The 13,579-nt window shown below is 37.6% G+C and overlaps 1 protein-coding gene across 3 annotated transcripts in view; it reads left to right on the top strand.

The window, feature by feature from the left end:
• The first annotated feature begins 7,250 nt into the window (after positions 1 to 7,250).
• Positions 7,251 to 13,579, top strand: part of LOC122422911 (amine sulfotransferase-like) — a 33,009-nt gene continuing 26,680 nt past the window's right edge. For 2 of the 3 annotated variants that reach the window (XR_006264010.1, XM_043439686.1), the window contains exons 1-4: positions 7,264 to 7,314; positions 7,964 to 8,039; positions 10,657 to 10,807; positions 12,862 to 13,070. Coding sequence is in view for 2 of the 3 variants with exons in the window: in XM_043439686.1 (XP_043295621.1) it covers positions 10,666 to 10,807; positions 12,862 to 13,070 (351 nt within the window). In the remaining variant the exon portion in view is untranslated. Of the gene's footprint in view, positions 7,315 to 7,963; positions 8,040 to 10,656; positions 10,808 to 12,861; positions 13,071 to 13,579 lie in introns of all 3 variants that reach the window. The other variant, XM_043439687.1, reaches the window with a different exon arrangement.

Here is a 13,579-nt window from a genome sequence, read left to right as displayed (position 1 = left end):
CCTCTAGTAACATATTGAACAGAAGTTGTGAGAGTGAACATCATCACTTTGTTCCTACACTTGGAAGCATTCAGTTTTTCATCATTATGCTTACCAGTAGATTTTTTTTTTTCAGTAGATTTTTTTTTATAGGTGCTTTTTATCAGGTTGAGGAAGTTCCCTTCTATTCCAAATTTGGTGAGAGTTTTGTTTGTTTTTGTTAATCATGAATGGGTGTTCAGTTTTGTCACATGCTTTTGTACTGCATCAATTGAGGTGTTCATGTGGCATTTCTCCTTTATTCTATTAGCATAATGTATTATATTGGTTGATTTTCACACAATCAACATTTCATTTCTGGAATAAATTTCAGTGGGTTTTAAATTTATAATCCTTTTTGTTTGCTGCTGGATTCATTTGATGGTAATTGTTTAAGGATTTTGTGTCTTTAATTACTAGGGACATTGGTTTATAATTTCATTTCTTATACTGTCTTTGTCTAGCTTTGGTAACAGAGTAATATCACACTCAGAGAATGATTTGGATTAAGTTTCATCTTCTTTATTTCCTCAAAGAATGTGGAAATTCTTCTCCAAATGTCTAATACTGCACCAAGGATGCCATATTGGACTAAGCTTTTCTTTGAGGGAAAAGTTGCTTAATTGCTAATTAAGTTTATGTGTTAAAGTCTTGATTCTTTTACCTCCACATGCCCCCTACACTGGTTTATTTGTTTCTTGTTGTTATTTTTGGCTATTTTTTGTTTGGTGATACGCTTTGACTAATTTGAATCTTCTTTCCTGCAATGATCATTGATATCCCTTGTGTTTATTTATTTATTTTTAATTCTCATTTTTCTTTGTAAGTCTGGCTTCCTAGGTGTCAACCCTGGGTCAGCCTGGCTTAAAGATAAGGCAGTAGGTGTCATAAGTTGTATGTGAACACCTTGAGTTAGTAAGGTTTCTACCTTTTTGCTGAGGTATATGTGGGTTGGTGTGTACATTCAAAGTTAAGACAGTTTACAAATATTCCATGGTTTTTACCTTCTTCTAGCACAGGACATCATATTCATGAGGGAAAAGCTGATAGAGACTGCTCAATCTTTCCTGTGTGTGCATATGCCCGTATCCATGTGTCCAAACTCCCAAATTCCAAGGAATATATATTTGATTACCAAAGTCCACTATGGCTGTCTCATTCTTTAGATTTTTCTGTTATGTTTCTGGCTGTTCTGTGGCTTAACCAGCTAGTATCACAGCTGCAATACTGACCTTCCCTGAATGGTTGTGACCACTGAGATGATGACTGTTTGACTGTTTTCAACAAGGCCACCGACCATGGGGCTTTTTCAAGCTTTATTCCAAATCGGGTCAGCTCCCTCAAGTCAGTCAGTTTTATGGAACCTCCAAGTTACAAAATTTTCCAGAAGGAATGGATCATCACCATGTTAAAATGCTACTGAATCATTTAATGTTACTGAGATTCAGTAGTTTTCTTAAAGAAATACTTCACAATTTGTCCTAAGCCTTTTGCCAATTTCCAGATGCATGAAATGGTTTCTTTTTTGATAATTGTGCCTAGTGTTGCCATTTCTTTGAGGGAGAGAATTTTCTGAGGTCCTCATTCTGATATTTGGAAGTTCTGCCTCCCTTCTCTGAGCTTTTGGAGTGTATGCTTTTATCAACAGATCAGCCCTAAAAACTGAAAGAAAAATCACCCTGAGTATCCTTGAGGATTCCCTGCTATCAGCCCACATCAGTAGAAAGAGTCAGTGTTTATTCATCTGTTTGAGTGTGCCATCTAGTTCCTGGGGGCAAAGAATATATGTGCTAAAATGACTGCAATCAGAGAAGTATTATTTACAATTCTCATTAAGAAACTCAAGGACTAAGAATTGCACAAATGAGGACTACGCTACAGTGACTTGCAGAATTGAAATTCAAACAACCCTAATGCGTAACATTGATCAGTTCAGTTCGGTTCAGTTGCACAGCCGTGTCCAACTCTGTGACCCCGTGAACTGCAGCACGGCAGGCTTCCCTGTCTATCACCAACTCCCGGAACTTGCTCAAACTCATTTCCATTGAGTCAGTGACGCCATCTAACCATCTCATCCTCTGTTGTCCCCTTCTCCTCTTGCCTTCAATCTTTCCCAGCATCAGGGTCTTTTCCAATGAGCTAATTGTTCACATCAGGTGGCCAGAGTATTGGAATTTCAGCTTCAACATCAGTGCTTCCAAGGAATATTCAGGACTAATTTCCTTTATCATGGACTGGTTGAATCTCCTTACAGTCCAGGGGACTCTCAAGAGTCTTCTTCAACACCACAGTTCAAGAGCATTGATTCTTCTGTGCTCAGCTTTCTTTATAGTCCAACTCTCTCATCCATACATGACTACTGGAAAAACCATAGCTTTGACTAGATGGACCTTTGTTGGTAAAATAATGTTTCTGCTTTTTAATATGCTGTCTAGGTTGGTCATAGCTTTTATTCCAAGGAGCAAGCGTCTTTTAATTTCATGGCTGCAGTCACCATCTACAGTGATTTTGGACCCCAAGAAAATAAAGTCAGTCACTGTTTCCATTGTTTCCCCATCTATTTGCCATAAAGTGATGAGTCCGGGTGCCATGATCTTAGTTTTCTGAATGTTGACTTTTAAGCCAACTTTATCATACTCCTCTTTCACTTTCATCAAGAGGCTATTTAGTTCTTCTTCGCTTTCTGCCAGCAATCTTGATTCCAGCATGTGCTTCCTCCAGCCCAGCATTTCTCATGATGTACACTGCATATAAGTTAAATAAGCAGAGTGACAATATACAGCCTTGACGTATTCCTTTCCTGATTTGAAACCAGTCTGTTGTTCCAAGTCTGGTTCTAACTGTTGCTTCTTGACCTGCATACAGATTTCTCAGGAGGCAGGTAAGGTGATCTGGTATTCCTATCTCTTTAAGAATAATGTTCACACTGGTCAACAATATGGAATATGCCAGCAAAAGAGATGAATAATATGTGGTGAATTACATTAGCTGTAATCATTTTCAGGAAAAACACAGTGATGTATAGCACAGGGAACTCTACTCAGTATTCTATAATAACCTACATGGGAAAAGAATCCTACAAAAAAGAGTGGATACATGTACATGTAGAACTGATTTCACTTTGCTGTACATGTGAAACTAACACAACATTGTAAATCAACTATATGCTAAAAAAAATTTTTTTTAAAGGGCAGTGATGTAGAATCTTTGTTGGTAACTGTTTTATACATTTGCAATCCTGTGATCTTATTAGGAGGATATGATAAAGACAATTGAATTATTTATTTTCGTTGAATAAGTATTTACTGGCTGCTCACTCTGTTCCAGACCCTGAGGTCACATGGGAACAAAAAACTGGTCCCTGTCTTCAAGGAAATTGAAACCTACACCTAAATTTATTATGCAGTCATTGAAATGACTATAAATATATATGAGAGAATGTGACAAGTGGGAAACTTAAGTGATAATTAAGGTATCATATTATGACATCCCAAATTTTTTTTGGTAATAAAATTTGGAGACACAATTTTGCAGTTGTGCTTAGAACTGATTCCCAAGGATTCTTGCTTTAGAATAGTGGGAAAGTGAATGTCCTTCTGTCGTATCCGACTCTTTGCAACCCCATGAACTATAGCCTTCCAGGCTCCTCTGTCCATGGGATTTCCCAGGCAAATCTACTGGACTGACTTGCCATTTCCTTCTCCAGGGGATCTTCCCAACCCAGGGATCGAACCCAGGTCTCCTACACTGCCGGAGGATGCTTTACTATCTGAGCCACCAGGGAAATCTTTGAATGCTGTACCTGGCCTTAAAGTTTGTTTTAATTCCCAATGTTTTACAACTGTGGAAACTGAAACTTAGACAGATTAAATAACCTGCCATACAATTAGTAATTCATAGAACTGCAATTAGACACCAGGGCTCCTCTTCACATGAAGCCTAAGTAGTTCTTATCTTTTAATACTACATAATCCCAGCTCCTGAACATTCACAGCTCAGCCTCATATCAGTTGTCCAACTGATAGTTAGTCTCTGGACACTGTGCTTTTAATGGTGACATTGACAATAACTAAATCATTGAAGTGTGTTGAATAATAAATATAATGGACTTTAGTTTTGTATAACTACATAACACATTATCACAAGCCTATGGTTTAAAATAGCACCCATTTATTATCTCAGAGTTCTGTAGACAAAAGGTCCAGCATGATGTCTGGGTTCTTTGTTTAAAATCACCAAGGCTAAAATCAAAGAGTTGGCCAATTTTTATTTCTTTTTGAATACTCTGGGGGGGCGGATCCCACTTCCAAGTGCATTCAGGTTGTTAGAAGAATTTAGTTAGTTGTGGTTGCAAAACTGAGGACCCTGTTTACTTGACAAGTAGCCCCTTCATCTTCTAGCAAGCCATGGCCTCTTGAATCCCTCCTGTTCTTCAAATCTTGCTGACTTTCCTTTCACCTTCCTCTTCTGCCCCACAGGTTCACTGGATCACATTGAGCCCAAATGGATAAGCCAGGATAGTCTCCCAACTTTAATTAAGGTCAGCTAATTAGTAACCTTAATTACATCTGCAAAGTCCTTTTTTGCCATGGAAGGCAAACACATGCATAGTTGTACAGAATGGCGGAACTTCTTGAGAGAAGATTCGTAACTCTGCCTATCCCAGAAGGTTGATTTGATTTAAGCCCCATAGCAAGGGCTCATCAATTTCTATGAGGATGATAGAAATACTAAGCTACCCCTTTGTTCACTTGTCCTCTGCCTTTTAAAGGGATGGTTAGAGAAGGAAATGGGGAGAATCCCCATCTTAAGCAAACTGTCTTTCTCTCCATTTAAAAACTTTGAACCTTGGAGTAGAGGCATCTATGAAGGCAGTAAAGGCTTTGTGGAAAAAGTAGTCCATAAGGACCACTTCCAGAAAGGGGGAACCTTGAAACTAAAAGTGGCATGTCCTCCTTTAATGGTGGACCTTAGTGACTTTTTATTGGTCCAGGCTGCACAGCATGCAAGCTGTATCTTAGTTCACCAACCAGGGATCAAACCTGTGCCCCAGAAGTAAAAGCACATTCTTAACCACTGGATGGCCAGAGAAGTCCCCCTTAGGGATTCTGTAACATGGACTTCAGTGAAGGATTTCTTTGCAATAAAGAACACACAAAAAAGAAGTACTTAAATGAAAAGTGGGAAACTAGTCAGATATGTGCAGTCTAACCAATGGAAAACAATGGTTTGTGTGCTCAGAGGACCAGTGACATTATCAATAATCTGGACTATTGCCCAAGTATTGCACCTCATACAATACAGTCCACACTCCCAAGTGAGAAATGGGCCTCTCACCTGCACCCTGAATTCGTATCAATGGGAAAGAACCCAGGAATCTGGGGGCATGCCAAGAAGTTGGGATAAAAATGGTAATATAGAATATTAGGTTGTCTTTTATTATTTTAGTATAAAGTACAAAAAAATTGGTAATTCTATAATTATAAATAAGTCTACAAACTTATTTCCAGTTTTAGAAATAAGGTATTATCTCACCACTGTGACTTAAGTGTCCGTTCAAAATATTAACTAAAGGCAAAATGGAAGAAAGGGTTTAAGATTCAAATTGTTCCAGAACTGGTCAGATGCAATATTTCAAGGCTGGTTCTGGTGTCCTTTTGACATGTCTCCAAGATTGTTTGTATACCTCCTTTCTTTCTAGCATAATAAGATGATCCAAACTCATTTGCATTTTCTTTGCCCCATCTCTGTAATCTGTTATTTCTCCTGATTTCTGTAAATACAGATTGGTATTGAGAAAACAAGATCTTGGTTTTATTTGCTCACTGCTCTGACTTCTCATAGCTTTTTATGTCCCCCAGCAGACAGACATAGGAAATATAAAATGGTACAGTCTGAGATGATATGAAATAATGTGCTCCCACTTACCTCAAGGGACATAGAAAGAAAAGATGAAGTGATTATTTGAAGTGAGGAAGGGAAACCAGTTACTATATCACAACTATACAGGACTTTCTAAATCCTTTCTTCCATTTTGCCTTTAGTTAATATTTTGAACAGACAATTATGGTACCATCCAAAACCTTAGAAAGCTAAGATTTCAGTAAGCCTTGGAAAGTTCCATGGAAAAAAAGATTACTAATATTCTCACTTGCTACATGAACCATATCATTGTTTGGTATAGAAATGAGACAACTAAAACAATGTTTTTGATCACTGATGCAGCACTATTTTTTTTTAAAACTTGTGTTACTGCAGACTAATCTAGAAAGAATGGGGGAAAGATCTCAGAGCATCTCAAAAGACACCTAAAGTATTTAGTTTAATGAAAATTCATGTTATACATTCAGAAATTCTTGACTGAGATATTAATTTTAATAACAATTCTTTTATCATTGATTTTTATTTTTAAGGCTATGCCACTCTCACAAAATGGATTAGTGTTTAGTTTACAAACATTGTAAGAAACCAGATAAATGGAACATTTAGAAGCTTAACTCCCCCTCATATTAAACACTAGCTCATACCAGTGAAGATTTGTACATTGAAAGGATTAAAAATCTCCTCTAGGATCAAATACTGGGCTTAGTGGAAACCTGAGAATCATTATTGAAGAGCAGCTTATGCAGGTTAGCTAACAGAAGAATGAGTGAAATCTCCAAAGAGATGCTAGCACAGATCTGAGACAAATGTTAATTATGTAGAATATAGAAAAGATGGGCTGAATCTTCCGTAACATTTAATAAAAAAATAAAGAGAGGTGAAATGCATCATTTAAGTGATGAACAAATCTGGACACTTTGAAAAATGGACTTAATACTCAGTGAGTTTATAAGGCTTTTTTTTATATTTTCATAGCCAGTTTTACATGGGGTGATATAAAGAAATGAAGAATGCACATCTGCCCTCTGAGATATATCTACAAGATTTTACTAACCACGCTTCAGGCCCAACAAAGTTGTTTCTATAGCTTTCAAATATTATACATCCTTTTGTGTGTTGTACAGTTGTTAAAGTTAAGTAAATATGACTTACTGGCTACATATATTTCTCTTTAATATCTCCGACAGTTTTGACTACTTTATTGTTTCTGAGAAACCTAATATCCTTTCCCTAATGTTAACAGAATTACTCAATCTGTTTATCCACACTGGGCTACTAGATGACATGCGAGAACACTACTCATTGGTCAAATCAAAATTTGCAAGGAGTATTTCTTCCTCAGCAACACGTCAATCCCTAACACTCCTAAGGCTGTATCAGAGGGAATCCTGCTTCATCAGTTCACCTCTAACAGTGAGTAGTAACAGGGAAGACTTAGGCTCTTTCAAGCCTTACCCTCTTTTCAGGACACAAACACATTTAATTTTTTCTCCTCAGTTTTCTGGGTATTTTCCCCTCTCCTTTTATTTTAAACTTCAGTGCAAGAATAAGGAGAAACAAGATGTCCTTTCTCTCTACTCTCACTTTTTCCTATATTCATCATGAAGGTATATACAAGTCTTGCCAATGCTGAGTTCCTGTATGAATCCACCCCATAACCAACTCTTCTCTTGCATCTGTGACAAACAACTCATGATTTTCTCTTAAAGCTGTGCAAAACAGACTGAACTATTAATAGCAAAGAAGTGGTATTCAGAAGGTTTGTGTGGACTGCCTGATATGCTTTCAACTTTTCTTAGCATTCAGTGCCTGGAATCTGTGTTTTCTAAGTGGTTGTTTGGGGCATTGTGGGGTGTCAGGTGGTTTGTGATATTGACTCATTATCATCTTTGCTTGCATTTCAACTATAGTTTCTATTTGTGAACTTCTGCATTTGTCCATGTTATACAGAAAAAATGCTGCCACACCACACTCCACAGTATGAATTCTCCAAGGTTTTTCATGGAAACTTTGTGATGCTATGTCAAAATAGCTCTACAGATATTGAAACCATTCTTTGCAGGTTATCATCTATTCTGTTCTTGGTCCTCAATAGCTGAGGTTCTGTGGACTGCAACTTGAGTGAGAACTACTAGCAGGTTGGTAAAACTCTAACTGAATCTTCAATTGAGAGGCAAATTGTTGCTGTTGTTTACTTACCAAGGCTTGTCCCACTCTTTTGTGACCCCATGGACTATAATGCACCAGGCTTCTCTTTCTATGGGATTTCCCAGGCAAGAATGCTGGAGTGGGTTGCCATTTCTTCTCCAGGTGATCTTCCCCACCCATTGTTTGAACAAACATCTCCTGCACTGCAGAACAGCATGCCCCAAAGGCTTCTCTGAAAGTTGAGATAAAACATCAATTGAAACAAAGATAGTGAATTAACATTATTTTGATTGTCATTTTTGGAAAGGCTAGTTTGTTAAAATGCAGATTTCCAAGTCACACTCCCCAGAAATTCTGATTCTGCCAGTCTGAAATAGGGCCTACAATATGAAAGCTTGTCCAGACTCCCAGGTGATTCTAATACTCTTCCTTAGAAAACTAAGCCTAACTTTTATCTCCCTTTAATGATAAGGCGGTCTTTCTCAGGTGGTTCAGTGTAAAGAATCTGCATGCAATGCAGGAGATGCAGGTTCAATCCCTGGGCTGGGAATATCCCTTGGAGAAGAAAATGGCCACACACTCCAGAATCCTTGCCTGAAAAACCTCATAGACAGAGGAGCCTGGCAGACTATAGTCCATTGGGTCACAAAAGAGTCAGATACCACTTAGTGACTAAACAACAACAGCAGTGATCAAATGAGTTCGATTGTCTGAACGGATTAAATGTTTCTTTGTGATTAAGTGATATTTGCAAAATTTTTAACAAATTCATTTTCTTGGTGTGCACAGAAATTTTTAAAAAGTACATAACTGAAATATATGCTGGCTCTAAATATAATATTATTAGAACTTCTTGGATTCCCTCATCTATTTAACAATTAGGAATAGATTTCTTCCTAATAAAGGGCCACTGGACAAGGGCCCTGTCCTTTCCTCACCCAGACCCATCAGCAAATCTTACTGTCTGACAAAAATAATTATTAATAGTAAAGTCTTAGATATGGATTTAAAAATAGAATAGATTTCTCTTTTGGAGCTAATGAAGAAATGTTTGGCAGGTATGATTTTTGAAGATGCATCTTTAGACTGCTTCCAATTTTTGCCATTTTCTTTTTTAGACTTATTTCAGAATTCTGATTCAAAAAGCAAAACAAAACTTCTGTTGGAAAATACAATAATTACCAAATAGTATCTTGCAACTATATGAAGGAATATTTCCAATGTAAATCCAATTGGTATTTCTCCCACAGAACATATACCACAATTCATTTGAAAGAGCATATCAGATCCAAGAACCTCAAAAGCTTCTTTCAGGCATAGCAGATTCTTCATGTTCCAGAAGAAAAAGAGAAGTTAAAAGTACATTCATTAAAGAAATGTCTACTTCGAAAACAATGAAAAGCATGTAAAGTGTAAACATATAAGATCATAGGAAACTGTATGATAAAATGTTTAAGACCATGGACTCTGTTGCCAAATTGTCTGGCATCAAATTGAAAGGTTGTTGCTGAGCTGTGAAAGACGCTGGGATTCTTGGCCTCCAGAGGAGAATTCAATCCGGGGCCAGCGACAAAGTTTGATTGTTCAGAACTTTTGTGTAATAATGTTTTATTAAAGTATAAAAGAGATAGAGAAAGCTTCTGACACAGACATCAGAAGAGGGCAGAAAGAGTGCCCCCCTGCTAGTCTTTAGCAGTATGTTTTATAGCTATTAGCAGTCAGCTAATTAAAAAAAGGAAGCGTCTCAAAACTCAGAGAATAGCACCAGGTCCCTCACCCACAACATGCATTCTGAGATAACATTGGCACAGTGTGAGTTGTCCTGGACCATAAAATGATTGCCATGAATCTTGAAGAAAGGCAGGTATCCAAGCAAATACAGTCTCATTAACATGGCTTAAGAGAACATTTGCTTGAGTAAAACATACTGGTTTGTCAAAGTCAGTTCTGAGTCTTAGGCAAGAACTGACTTGAAGACAGAGTCTAGGATAAATAGATAGTTCATTAACATAGCTTAAGATAAACATTTCCGTAAGAAAAATGCATTGGTTAGCTCAAGGTTTGAGAAAAGTTAAGTTCAGATGGAACCAGGTGTCCTCCTTATGTCAACACAGAATTTTAAAAGAAATCTCTTTTTAAAAGAAACTCCTTTTTGAATTTGGATAGAGAAGGGGGAAATATCTAACACTTGTAGTTTGTTTCCTCCTGCTGCTTAAGAGAGAGATTAAAAATGTCTGACACTTGCAGCCTATTTCCTCCATTTGGAGACCCTGGCCTTTCTGCCTGTTGCCCTCTCAACATCTTGCAGCTCTGGTAACTGGGCCACCTTGAGCCATTTGCTGATTTACTCACCTGTATGTTTGAAATCATGATAATATTGCCTTCAAGGCAAGCACTTTAACTTAGTATCTTCCTTACCCCATCTTTAACACAGTGGTAATAACAATATCTCTAGAAACAAAGGGTTCCTCTGAAATTAAATGATATACTGTATGTAAGCTGGTTTCTCTGGTAAACAAGTTGATCCATATTGAAAATTCAGGAAGTCTTATTCATTATTGTAAATACTAAGAATTTTAATTGCATTCTATCTGTTTTTACTTGTAGGTGATAATTATGGGTGATGAAGACACATATTTATTGAAATTTAAAGGCTATAATTTTGAACGTTCTTTGGTTGATATTGACTTTCTAGAAAATCTAGATGACTTTGAAATTAGAGATGATGATGTCTTCATCGTTACATACCCCAAATCTGGTAAGTCTGAGGAGTGGCCACCTGTTTCATTCTTCACTCTGGTTTGGTAATACATGTGGACAGATGTACTCTTATCCAGACTTTGACAGTAGCCCAGTCAACAATTAGGTAACCATTTAGGATCAGAAGAAAAGTTAAACAAATCTCATATCTCTATCTTATAAGGTCATTTGAAATGCTTATATTGTCATCTCTGTTAGCACATATGAAAAAACCAAATAGGAAGTCAATAGGAGATACTTAGTAAATGCTGCCCTTGGTCTGAGAATGAAAAATATACATTAAAAAAGAAAAAAAAAGCAGGATTTTTGTTAGGAGCGTATCTCAGTCAGAACTAATTCACGATTTCGAAGTTCTCTAATTGTTTTGTACTTCCATATAATAAGAAACCCCAGTAACTCAGATGGTAAAGAATCTGCTTGCAATGCAGGATACCTGGGTTCAGTCCCTGGGTTGGGTAAATTCTTTGGAGAAGGAAATGGCAACCTACTCCAGTATTCTTGTATGGAGAATTCCATCAACAGAGGAGCCAGGTGGGCTATAGTCCAGAGGGTCACAAAGAGTTGGACACAGTTGAGCAACTAACACTTTCCATATAACAAGAAAATAAATTTCTCTAGGACAAATTGTCCTCAACATGAAATTTTTACAACTTATTTTTTTTTTTATATATTGGGCTTCCCTGATAGCTTAGATGGTACAGAATCTCCCTCAATGTAGGAGACCCAGGTTTGATTCTGGGGGTGGCAAGATCCCCTACAGAAAGGAATGACTACCCACTCCAGTATTCTTGCCTGGAGGATTCCATAGACAGAGGAGCCTAGTGGGCTACAGTCCATGGGGTCCTAAAGAGTCAGACACAATTTTTCATATCAGACAATTTTTTATATTACACTGTTTAGAACATAAGATGACCGGGGCCACTGAAGCAATGTTGTATGAAGTGAATAATGTTCTCAAAGACACATTGGAATCTAAGTCAATGGAAATAAAAGCATTCCTGATTTTTATGAAAATACTCCAACTCTTCCCTTTACCGTCTACTTTGAAATTCATGACCTTGTTTACTTCCCTGAAATAGTAATACATCCATTTACTCCTGGTTTCTTCCACTCTGCACAACTATTAACACCTCTGATTGGTGATTATTTTTCCTCCCTTAGTTATCAGTGGCATCTCAGTTTGCCTAGCTTTAGTTCAAACACTGAAGTCTATATCTAGTTTTTCCTTTATCGTTAATTTTTCCCCAAGTATTTTGTCAAGAAATAATAAGTAAGCAAAAAAAAAGTGAAAGAGGTCTTGAGCTCTTAGTTCGTCTATTCTTTTAAATGACAAAGCTTCTATATGGAAGACAGCAAAAGAGATAGATATAAAGAACAGACTCTTTGGCTCTGTGGGAGAAGGCGAGGGTGGGATGCTTTGAGAGAATAGCATTGAAACATGTATATTACCATATGTGAAATAGATGACCAGTCCAAGTTCAATGCATGAAACGAGCACTCCAATCGGGTGCCCTGGGACAACCCTAAGGAGTAGGATGGGGAGGGAGGTGGGAGAGGGGGCTCAGGATGGGGGACACATGGACACGCATGGCTGACTCATGTCAATGTATGGCAAAAACCACTACAATATTGTAAAGTAATTAGCCTCCAATTAGAATAAATATATTAATTTTTTAAAAAAGATAAGAGACTAAGGAAAGGGAAACAGAGTTAGTCAGAGAAAATTTTGGAAACAGACTTTACTTGAAGTAGGGGAAACAGAAAGAGCCAAAGGATGAATCTGTTTCACTACTATTAGTTTCACTGCTATTACGGAATCAGAACCCCCACAGCTCTTCAGAGTGAAAAAGGAAGTAAAAGCCCTTGATATCATCTCTAATAATTTTAATGTAAAACACAAACAAACAGAAAACTTGGACGAGTTCACTGACATCTTTAGGGTGGTAAAAAGAAAGAAAAAGCTCCAAATAAATTTGAGATGGGTGGCATTATTATTGACATTTATTGTTCAAAATTAATTCAAGGTTGAAAACAAGATATATATTTTTACAGGTACCATCTGGACTCAGCAGATATTAAGCTTGATTTACTATGAGGGACATCGTAACAGAACTGAAACTGTGGAAACAATTGATAGAAGCCCCTTCTTGGAATACAATCTACACAAAATAGACTATGAGAAGAGACCATCCCCTCGCCTATTTACCTCGCACCTCCCATACTATTTAGCACCAAAAGGTCTCAAGAACAAAAAAGCTAAAGTAAGTCACACAAATAGCTCATGAACCTTTTGAACAAACAAAAATAGTTTCTTTACATAATGTCCTCCCAAACCCACTCATTCACATTCCTTCTAATATGATGATTACCATCTTTTTGATATTGTTCTTAGTTGCTCAGTCCTGTCTGACTCTTCACAACCCCATGGACTGTATTCCATCAGATTCTTCTGTCCATGGGGATTCTCCAGGCAAGAATACTGGAGTGAGTGGGTTGCCATGCTCTCCTCCAGAGGATCTTCCCAATCCAGAGATTGAACCCAGGTCTCCCATGTTGCAGGTGGATTCTTTAGAGTCTGAACCAACAGGGAAGCCCATGAATGCTGGAGAAGCCTATCCCTTCTCCAGGGGACTTTTCTGACCCAGGAATCAAACCAGGGTCTCCTGCACTGCAGGTGGATTCTTTACCACCTGACCTACCAGGGAAGACCTGGTACCTGCTACACCCCACCAAATAAAAATATTACTTAACACATTAAAGCTGTATTTGA

The sequence above is a fragment of the Cervus canadensis genome, chromosome 20 (assembly GCF_019320065.1).
Source record: "Cervus canadensis isolate Bull #8, Minnesota chromosome 20, ASM1932006v1, whole genome shotgun sequence".
Classification (NCBI taxonomy): domain Eukaryota; kingdom Metazoa; phylum Chordata; class Mammalia; order Artiodactyla; family Cervidae; genus Cervus; species Cervus canadensis.
The sequence above is the reverse complement of the archived record's forward strand: the minus strand, read 5'-3'. Positions and strand labels throughout refer to the sequence as shown.